This window comes from Berghia stephanieae, chromosome 14 (genome assembly GCF_034508935.2).
Source record: "Berghia stephanieae isolate SIO BIC M18660-M18661 chromosome 14, UCSD_Bste_1.3, whole genome shotgun sequence".
NCBI lineage: Eukaryota > Metazoa > Mollusca > Gastropoda > Nudibranchia > Aeolidiidae > Berghia > Berghia stephanieae.
In genome coordinates, this window is record NC_088373.1 from 32381768 (window position 1) to 32393741 (window position 11974).

Consider the following 11974-nt stretch of genomic DNA (forward strand, 5'->3'; position numbering starts at 1 on the left):
ATAAAATAATAATAATAATAATAATGAATATAAGGATAAATGATAAATCTTTATTATCCACGAAATGGAAATAAAATCCCTGGTTTACGTTGCTTTTAAAATAAAATCGAATTGCAAATGTATTGATGTTATGCGGATTGGAAAAAATCGTCCCTGGATGAGATCTGAGCGTGTGAGGGCCCTCTTACACGCCACGCGGCAAACCCCCCGCTTGCGTTTAACAGTATCCTAGAAAGAGGAGAGCTAAATCACTAGGCAAGTGTGGTGTGTGCCACGCGAACGGCGAGTTGTCCCTTCTAGTCGTAGCTCCTCTTTCTAGGACAGTATCTTGGTCTGACGCAACACTATCAATCAAGTCTCACATTTATTGGTCGATGGGCCAATATCGTCCCATTGTGTGTGTACATTTGATTGGATACAACCGTACTTCAAATTCAACATGAATGACGTGGGAGTAAATTCTATATTATATAAATCCGTGTTTTCAAGTTTGAAATTCATTCGGAAATAATATTTCCCAAAATCGTGCGACATAAAACCCTGTGCTATTCTGGTGAGTCAAATTATTTTTCGATTTGATGCTCATAGCAGTAACATGAACACTTAGTATTTCTACATTTACAAAGACTGAAACATGTAGAGATCTAAATATTAAACTTTTAAATAATATATACGATACGATAATGATGTTGACAAGACGACGATGATGATGCTGATGATGATGATGATGATGATGATGATGATGATGATGATGATGATGATGATGATGATGATGATGATGATATTTTAATTGAACTCGCTCTTTACAGAACTACGTTACTTTTTAAATCATTCATTTATTTAATTAGGTTCGCCATTCACTAAATAACGCTATTTTTCCCCTTATTTATTCACTTATTCAAACACTTACTCATTCATCCCTTCCTTTTAAGTTCAATTATTTCCATTGATAGTTGACAATTAATTGGCAGTCATATATTGATTACAGTTGAAACAAATAATAGGTCCCTCTCTCTCTCTCCCTCTCTCTCTCTCTCTCTCTCTCTCCCTCTCTCTCTCTCTCTCCCTCTCTCTCTCCCTCTCTCTCTCTCTCTCCTCTCTCTCTCTCCCTTCCCTCTCCTCTCTCTCTCCCTCTCGCTCTCTCTCTCCTCTCTCTCTCTCTCTCTCCTCTCTCTCCTCTCTCTCTCTCTCCTCCTCTCTCCCTCTCTCTCTCCCTCTCTCTCTATCTCCTCTCTCTCACTCTCTCTATCTCTCTCTCTCTCTCTCTATCTCTCTCTTCTCTCTCTCTTCTCTCTCTCTCTCTCTCTCCCCTCTCTCTCTCTCTCTCTCTCTCTCTCTCCTCTCTCTCTCTCTCTCTCTCTCTCTCTCTCTCTCTCTCTCTCTCTCTCTCTCTCTTCTTTCTCTCTCTCTCTCATTTTTTTCTTTGACGCCAGGATAATTTTGTTCTCTGCTTTCATCTCTCACTTTTTCATCCCCTATAATTTGCATCATTATAATTCTAATTAAATTTTATATTCTTTGCCTTTTAGATAAATGATTAATCTAACTTCTCTCTTGGTACCACAACCAAACAACATGTTGTTAGAATGGCAATTCTAGCTTTGGTCGATATTGTCTACGTCTAAAATCTTCTAAATCTCCTTTTTATTCCTACAATTTAATAACATAATGTTAAAATAGACATTAGTTTCAGATTATGCCGTTATTAGATAGATTTCAAAAACGTCTAATTTTAAAATTTGCCTATATATATATATATATATATATATATATATATATATATATATATATATATATATATTTCTATTTATCTACCTATATGTATGTATGTGTGTATATATATATATATATATATATATATATATATATATATATATATATATATTATGTCATACAATATATTTTAATCTAATCTATTAAACAGTTTAATTCATGAAAAATAAAACTCTATAATGATAACGTTCAACTTCGATCTGAAATAAAATGAGAACTGAGAGAATTCTGACTTGTAATTTTCTAACCTTTTTTCAGATAATCTTTAACAAGACAGAATGAAACTCCTTCTCTTTGTAGCCATCATGTTGCCCTCGGTCCTCGGGGACTTCCCAACACAATGTTGTTTTCCTGACAAGTTTACACTAAAGGGGATAGCTCCAGGCCTAAGGACCAGTGTGACATATGTCGTTGATTATACCAAAAAGAAAGCCTTTTTGGAAACCGACTATTTCCACATTTTATATGATCTGCAAAGTGGAGAAAAGTACCAACGAAATGGACAGATCAACACTTGTATGAAAATAAAAAGACCCAGTCCGTTTGATGAAAAGTGCATCAGCGTTGACTACGAGTTTTTTAATGCGGATGTAAGTTGCGACAAAAACCTATTTAAAATCTTGGTCAGAAAACTCATCCTTCAAATATTGAAGGTGCGACTATGTGGTATGAGACTCGCTTTCGTATCGGAAAGGCCTGGTTCGAGCCACTCTCGGCGCATAATTGAATCCTTGAAAACGTTTCTTAAAACGTACATCCTCTCATTGTACTCAGATGTCAAAAGCGAATCTAGCGATTTACAGTGTTGTCTCTGTGGGAACAAATCTATTATCGCCTAACAGGCGTCATGTCTCGTTCGTTATGTTACTTGTTGCTGTTGGCCATGTATCATTTGTAAAGCGCTTTGAGCATGTTTGGTATATATTGATCTATATATCTCATCAATTTAACGTTCTAAATTCATTAATTTGGAATGACACATCTTTAACAATTTAACTTCAAATTTCGATCTGACTAAATGACAAAGATATAAAGGTTACTCCGTAATCTTTTGTCTCTATTCCTGGAAAGCCATTTAGATCATTGACTTTTACTAATATCTGATTGTATGACTCCCGAGTTATTCAATCAACAAGTTCTGAACTTCATTTCGGGCCATTGGCCAATTATAACATCTCTGTGAACAGATCATACTAACATTTATAATACTTTATAAAACTCGTACATGCGTCAATGTTTCTAATTTCACTCAGTCTTAAAATGGTATTTTAGCTCCTGTCATTGACCGATAATCTTGAACCGACTGTCGCGTCTGTGTAGAAGAGTGGTAAGTAGGAGTAGAGAGGAGTCAGACAGTTTCCCTATAGTCTTAGTTATCTGGAGCCACTTTAATTTTTCCCTGTTATAGTCGGGTTACGCTCCTGATAACTTGACTGAGATGTTCATAAGTTTAAAGAAATAGGTAGTAGAAGTAGATTAAATGTATGCGGCTATGGGGTATGCATCTTTGTCGAGATAACAACAAATAACAACTGATAACACAAAACTACTTTGATTCTAGCCTCAAAATTCAATACTGAGGTGGTCAACTGGGCCCAATATTACGTGCACAATTCCGAGCAACTACCGGAAGTAAAGTATACTACTGTTTCAGCGGTGACCAGAGTTGCGTCCCTTTTTTGTTAATCAGTTTAATGAAGATATATGATACACGAACAATTTAATGGACATACCGAAGCAAGCCATGACAAGATTTCTCTGTGTCCAGAGATGTGTTTGTGGTATTCAGGCAAAACTGTCGTCTGATGACTGTTGCTCTGTCTGCTTTTTTTCACACTAGTTCTTCTCTTATTTGTTGTTATCAGTTGTTATTTGTGATATCAGTTAGTTATTATTTGTTGTTGTCTCGACAAAGATAAATATCCCGGCTATGTGATCCTGTTCTATGAGCAACGTCCTCATATTAGCATGTCATATGGATTAAATGTAACTTTACTGGGATGGAAAGTATTTTGCTTCGAGTTGAGAGTATTTGTATTATTACAGAAAAGAGTCCAAAACAATCTGCGTTATCAGACCTGCAAATAAGTCGAGTCGGATATAATAATCTCCTTTGGATCCCATTGTGCAGGGTTCGAGTCAATCTCTGAGCGACACATCAGTCTTTACAAAAGCTCTTTACCAGATGATCTCAACGTAATGAGGTGTAAAACGATTACTGACTGTTAACTGTGATGCCTCTGTCGCAAAACATTATAAAATTTATCGCTAAATAGGCATGGAATATTGACCTACATGTTTAATGTTGCTTTTGGTTAATGCGCAATTGGCAGATAATGCATTTTATAAATACTTTTATTTTAAACAGGAAATAAAGATGGTTGGAACAAAGGAATACAAAGACCAAGATGGTGAACGCTTCTTTCTGCGACGGTATTTTGATGTAAAGTGCAAACCCGGATCGTTTTTGTTTGATGATCGCCCTGTTACCCCAAGGCTTGGAGAGCATCAAAGAGACTTCCCCACATTTACAAGCATGGTCACAACAGTTGATGAAACGAAATTCAACATGGACATGAACGGATGCAACTAGCTCCAAGAAATTTAAACATTTGCCTTTGTCGCAAAATCGTGAAGAATAAAGTCATTTGTCTGAATTAATATGGATTCTATTCATTATTTGTGCATTTTTGTTGTTGTTGTATATGATAATGATGATGACGGCGATGAAGATCATCATAATAATAATAAAAATAGTAGTAGTAGTAATAAAAATAATGATTATCATTATCATTATTATTATTATTATTATTATTATTATTATTATTATTATTATTATTATTATTATTATTATTATTATTATTATTATTATTATTATTATTATTATTATTATTATTATTATTATTATTATTATTATTATTATTATTATTATTATTATTATTATTATTTTAAGGGTTTTACGGCGCTTGCAACACTTGATGTCATATCAGCGCCAGTAAAAAGGACGAACGTCCGATAGTAAAGAGTTCCAGAATTACAATTAAAGCACACAAGAAAGGGTAAGAGAAAGGGGGAATTGGTTTAAATAGGGAACAGATGTAGATTCCAAAAGCACTCTAACAGATTACTTAATTTGAGATCACCAAAAAGTTTTATGCAGACATAAGCACAGGTCCCGACTATGAGGAATGCATTCAATTTAAAAAAAAAAAATAATAATATGTAAACAAATCATAATACATGCATAACAGAGAGATGATTTACAAGGTAAAATATATCATCTCCCAAAACTAACAATACATGTTTCCCTCCCATCCAGCCAGGGTATCCTGCCATGGCCAGCACAAATCTCAGTAATCTCATTCAAAGACAAAGACAGAAAGCAAGTTGGAAAACAGACATGGGAGATAGAAGACACAGTAAGTACCTCCATATCCACTATGGGAGCTCAGGAACCCCACCCAGATAAAAATAATAATAATAATAATAATAATAATAATAATAATAATAATAATAATAATAATAATAATAATAATAATAATAATAATATTAATAATAATAATAATAATAATAATAATAATAATAACAATAATAATAATAATAATAATATTAATATTATTAATAATAATAATACAATAATAATAATAATAATAATAATAATAATAATAATAATAATAATAATATTAATAATAATAATAATAATAATAATAATAATAATAATAATAATAATAATAATAATAATAATAATAGCGATGATGATGATGCTGATGCTGATGATGATGATGATGATCATCATCATCATCATCATCATCATCATCATCATCATCATCGTCATCATCACCAGTTGCGTAATCAGATCTAATCAGTTTAATTCAATAGAACTGAAAATATAATGATGTTCACGTCACTCTGGTCTTTTGAATGTTTTTTTCTTTTCTTTTTTTTCTTCTCCATCCGCGTTTATGAATAATTCTCACTAAACTGTATTAAGGTTATATTATAATTATTATTACTATTAATTAACTAATTATTTAATTAAATAGTTATCGATCTGTCTCGAATCTCACCCCCACGTCTAAACTAATTGTGAACATTGTTGCCTTCAGGCTTAATACTTTTTTGAATGAACACAAATTGATCTCCAAATTTCAGTCTGCTTATCGCCCCTTTCACAGCGCCGAAACTGCTCTTATTAAAATTCACAATTATATCATAAATTTTATGTCGAAAAAATGATGATGATGTTATCATACTACTAGACATTAGTGCTGCTTGTGATAAAATAGACCGTACTTTTAATTGACTATGTGTTAAAACCTATGTCGGTCAAAGGCTTCTATTAGCCTGACTAAATTCTTTATGAAATAATTTTTTTATGCCAGAAATAAATAAAAATTTTAACTTGAAATGGCAGCTATACGGATTTGGGGATACAGGTCTTGATTGATTTTCCTCTTACCTCGCTGACAGAAGCAATCAATGTATGTAAATCGACATGACTTCTCTTCTCCTTGTCCCCTACCTTTTGGTGTACCGCAGGGTTCAGTTTTGGGACCCTCTTTATTCACCCTCCATATCAGACCATTAGGTGACATCATCTCAAAATATTTTATTAAGATCCATTTCTACGCAGACGACACCCAGCTACTGTTTCCCATTAATGTCAACAATCACTATCACCTCATTGTTATAACGGATATAGAAAATTGTATCTCTGAGATTAGTGACTGGATGTGTTGCAATAAACTCAGGTTAAATAAAAACAAAACAGAGGTGTTGCAAATTACAAGACGGGGCCTCGTGGGCCTTTCAGTGCTTAACCTAGATCTTTCTGATGGTTTTATTACCATCACTAAAGAACCTGTGAGAAATTTAACAGTTTTATTTGATACCAAATTAAACATGTCTGCCCATGTCACTAATCTAACTAGATCCTGCAATCTTTATCTTAGATCTACTTGTGCTATTAGAAGGCTTCTTGATGTTAATACTAGTAAACTACTTGTTGTCTCTTTGATGTTTAGCCGCCTTGATGATTGCAATAGCTTACTCTATGGTTGTGATACAATGCAGCTCGATTGGTAAATCTAAAAAGCGCGAGCATATCACCCCGATTTTGGAGGACCTACACTGGCTACCTGTAAAGTTTAGAATTGAATTTAAAATACTTACGCATGTTTTCAATTGCTTAAACAATTCTGCTCCTGTTTACCTTCGGGAACTTATCCACTCTTGTGACTCAGTTGAAATGTAGGATCTGCTAATTTAAATATCCTAATGGAACCCCCAAAATCGTTAGATTTTCCATGCGAAATCCTTTGACCACCATGATGTCCTTCGACTGTGGAACTCCATCGGTGTTGAAAATAAAAATGGTGAAATTCCACTTATCTTTAGAAAACGGTTAAAAACTTAGCTTTTCTGTAGGGCATATAATTTGTACTCTTAGTAGCTATATATTTTATTATAATATATTATGTTATCATCGAATTTATGTTGTTTTTAACATGTCAGTTCTACATTTGTGGATGATACATGATGTGTTGATGTAAAGCGACAGTAGGCAATTCTAAATTGGAACTAGGCACTATATAGATTCATTATATTATTATTTTTATTATTATTATTATTATTATTATTATTATTATTATTATTATTATTATTATTATTTATTATTATTATTATTATCATCATATCATCATCATCATCATCATCATTATTATTATTATTATTATTATTATTATTATTATTATTATTAGTAGTAGTAGTAGTAGTAGTAGTAGTAGTAGTAGTAGTAGTAGTAGTAGTTGTTGTTGTTGTTGTATTATTATTATTATTATTATTATTAGTAGTAGTAGTAGTAGTAGTAGTAGTAGTAGTAGTAGTAGTAGTAGTAGTAGTAGTAGCAGTAGAAGTAGTAGTAGTAGTAGTAGTAGTAGTAGTAGTAGTAGTAGTAGTAGTAGTAGCAGTAGTAGTAGTAGTAGTAGTAGTAGTAGTAGTAGTAGTAGTAGTAGTAGTTGTATTATTATTATTATTATTATTATTATTAGTAGTAGTAGTAGTAGTAGTAGTAGTAGTAGTAGTAGTAGTAGTAGTAGTAGTAGTAGCAGTAGAAGTAGTAGTAGTAGTAGTAGTAGTAGTAGTAGTAGTAGTAGCAGTAGTAGTAGTAGTAGTAGTAGTAGTAGTAGTAGTAGTAGTAGTAGTAGTAGTAGTAGTAGTAGTAGTAGTAGTAGTATTGTTATTGTTATTGTTATTGTTACTATTATTATTATTATTATTATTATTATTATTATTATTATTATTATTATTATTATTATTATTATTATTATTATTTGCAAAAGTAATGTGTATTGATAGTTATAAAATTAAATGTAGAGTCTGATAGTTAAGAACTACCATTCGTTCCTTTGTATTCAAATATATCGTTTAAGTTTCAATTAACCGAACATTCCCTTTTAACGAATCCCATCAAAATGGATACGCGGAAAATTCATAATGTTGATACTGTAAATCATCTATGACGAGTTACGATCCTTACCAGTTATCGATTTTAAAATAACTGTTATAACCGAAATCCTTCCCTATTGTTTTATAATTAATGAAAAAAATATTTTTTTGGATTAAAGACAAATTTATTGATTCAGAGCGTCATACAAACTATTGGATCTGTGCATTGAGGGACAGCTGAGAAAAAGAAGAAAAGCACTCGCCACTTATAAAAAATCGGACTAAAGTTTATCTTGAGAGTGTTCGGTTCATCGGTTTCATCCGCCGTGTTTGTTTTTTTTTGTTTGTTTGTTTGTTTGTTTTTTGTTTTTGTTTTTTTTCCGCAAGCCCACAATTGTTTTCAACAATCAGACCTGTTTGATATGTGTATGTGCACACCGATGAGCACTTATTTGCAGGTCTGATAACCCAATACCTTATGGGCTCATTGTTGTTAGGGAACTCTCAAAACAAAAACAAAACAGATGACAGAACATAGATATTGTCCATTACAACAGTGTTAAACTAGGCCCATAAGTGGGTTCGGATGTCAGAACTGTATGTTATGTAAACGTCGGTGCACACATTGGTTACATCGTGTGTTCGATAATAGGAACATTGAACAGACGCATAGAAAATTAGAAAAGACAGAATACGAATTTCAACGAAATCTAAACTTGCCGTGGGCAGCAATATATATATTGGCATATATATATATATATATATATATATATATATATATATATATATATATATATATATATATATATATATGTATTATATATATATATATATATATATATATATATATATATATATATATATACATATATATATATATATATATATATATATATATATATATATATATATATATATATTGCTGCCCATGGCAAGTTTAGATTTCGTTGAAATTCGTATTCTGTCTTTATATATATATAAAATAACAAAACAAAAATAAAACGACAGCAACAAGAAAGAAAGACCCCTCCCCCCCCCCCCCACCACCCAAGAAAAATAAAATTACAAACAAAAAGAAACAATAAAGAAAACACATAACAACCAAAAAAACAAAACAAAAACAAGACTAAACAGTATAAATACATAAGATGGGTTTGAATCTTCATCGCCACAACGTTTTTATTCTCCATTGACCTCTGGTACTTTTTAATGACATTCATCTCCTGTTTTCATGTCCAGAATACACAGATTTTTAGTGAAACTACTACATGTTTTTATAGCTAATTATATTATCTTAAACAAACAGGATATTTAAAGGGCTGTTGATGATGATGATGATGATGACGATGATGATGATGATAATAATAATAATAATAATAATAATAATAATAGGTAATAATAATAATAATAATAATAATAATAATAATAATAATAATAATAATAATAATAATAATAATAATAATAATAATAATAATAATAATAATAATAATAATAAGAAGAAGAAGAAGAAGAAGAAGAAGAAGAAGAAGGGATTCTCTCTCTCTCTCTCTCTCTCTCTCTCTCTCTCTCTCTCTCTCCTCTCTCTCTCTCTCTCTCTCTCTCTAAACGAAATGGATTCGCCAAATTTATAAGAATTGGACTTTTCCTTTTATGGGCATATTATTATTTTTTGTTGACTTAGCTGTCTCCATTTCTCCCTAAGTTAGGTATTTTAACTTGTTTATATTTTCTCGCTCTCTCCCTCCCCCTACCCCAAACTCTATATCTCTACATCTTTTATATTGTTTGTATTTCCTTTCTCTCGTCCACTCAATATTTCATATCTCTCTCGCCCTCTCCCCATCCCTCCTCTCTTTATCCCTGTCTTTCTCTATTTTAATTTGCTGGTATTTTCTTCTTCTCTCCCCCCCCCCCCCACCCTTCTCTTTCTTTCTCTCCCATGTCTCAATTTATATCTCTCTTTCTTACCACTCTGTCGTTAATTTTTCCAATATCAACAACCATATCTTTCAAATATTGATGCTATGCATGTAGTTTTAAAAAAAACTCATAACATCTACCAGTCAGATATAATATATCGCATGGGTGCAAGAATGCCGGCTACAGCCGGCCTGCCGGCCGATTGGATTACCGAAAAAACGTCGCCGGTTTTTTGCGTTTTTGATTTGATTGATTTTTTTTTTACTTGTGCTACTTGTGACAAGAAACGTAACAAATTACTGCATTACAACCTTTGGATTAAACATACAGCAATTGTGGATTACTATTATGGAGACTAGATGAATCTTGCAGGCTTTTTCAGATCATATGTCTGGTCATAAGTCGACTTGCAAGCTTTTTGAGGTCCAGTTGCTTGCACCCATGTTATCAAGTTATCAAGGCACGAAACCTTGTGTAATGTTAAATGTTGATTAACACAATTCGGTGAGACGTTATTATAAAAATGACAGCTAAAAACAATAACAAAGAGCTGGGTGACGTCCATTTTGTTCCTTCTATACAAGAAATGTATCAAGATAACGCATACTTGACCATAGAAATAGACTTAGAATTGAAAAATCTACAAGATTGCCAAGTTTCATATGAGATAAAGTTTCTTCTTCTTCTTCTTCTTCTTCTTATTATTATTATTATTATTATTATTATTATTATTATTATTATTATTATTATTATTATTATTATTATTATTATTATTATTATTATTATTATTATTATTATTATTATTATTATTATCATCATCATCATCGTCGTCATCATCATTATTATTATTGTTATTATTATTATTATTATTATTATTATCATTATTATTATTATTATTATTATTATTATTAGTAGTAGTAGTGGTAGTAGTAGTAGTAGTAGTACCCTGGCTATTGGTTAGGTAATAGTAATACGGGATGAGAATAGCGAGAAGGGGTGGCGGCTAGGCTAGGCTACCTACCCTCCCTACCTGTTGGTTAACAGGGGTGAGAATAACGAGAAGTGGCGAGGACCTTTATTCTCATCCCGAGGGTGAGAGCTCGATTGATTTTTTATTCTCATCCCGGGGGTGAGAATAGTCACTTTGTATCAATAAAAGCATAAAATTAACCACCAACTAATCAGTTGGTGGATAGTAAGAAGAGTAAGAGAAGAGATTCGGCTGTCATTATCCTTAGTCGTCTGCCCTGGAAGTTTTACCAGAATCGACGTTGTGGGTTCGAATCCTGGTTCCGACTTTTTTTTTTAAATTCCGTCTTCTTTTTACAGAAAGTTGCAAGGGATAAATGTCCCATCCATCTTCCCCCCACCTCTTTTTTTTTTTTTTTTTTTTTTTGGTGTGAGTCTATTCTTTTCTCCTTTTTGTTTGGCTTTTTGTTCCGTTTCTGAACATGAATTTCTTAAAATTGTTTTTATTTTCAGAAAAAAATATTGTTTGTTTTTTTCTCCTCTATCTGACCATTTGGTCGCTCTCTGAATATTTCTGTTTGTTTGCTTTTTAATTATTTTGTTCTTTTTAGACACCTTTTGAGATCGGAGCGGGGACGAATATGACAATTTGCTAGAAACTAGAAAGGAACCAAGAGAGAGAGAGAGAGATTTAAAAAAAAAAAGAGGTCGGAGGAGGATGGATGGGACATTTATCCCTTGCAACGTTCTGAAAAAGAAGACGGAATTTAAAAAAAAAAAAAAAAAGGGTGGCGGAACCAGGATTTGAGGCAAATTGGTTCCCGTTAACTTTCACCCATGGATCAAACAATACCAACTATCAAAA

The 11974-nt window shown here is 32.2% G+C and overlaps 2 protein-coding genes across 2 annotated transcripts; both read left to right on the top strand.

Moving 5' to 3' along the window:
- Window positions 1-287: 287 nt before the first annotated feature.
- On the top strand, window positions 288-4401 carry LOC144959966 (uncharacterized). Its single transcript, XM_078892848.1, has 3 exons — window positions 288-553; window positions 2032-2363; window positions 4142-4401. Exons 2-3 carry the CDS (start codon window positions 2052-2054, stop codon window positions 4364-4366), a joined length of 537 nt encoding a protein of 178 aa, XP_078748974.1. The 5' UTR covers window positions 288-553; window positions 2032-2051; the 3' UTR covers window positions 4367-4401.
- Window positions 4402-6252: 1851 nt separating this feature from the next.
- Window positions 6253-6858, top strand: LOC144959585 (uncharacterized). Its single transcript, XM_078892206.1, has one exon. It carries the CDS (start codon window positions 6253-6255, stop codon window positions 6856-6858), a length of 606 nt encoding a protein of 201 aa, XP_078748332.1.
- The last annotated feature ends 5116 nt before the right edge of the window (window positions 6859-11974 follow it).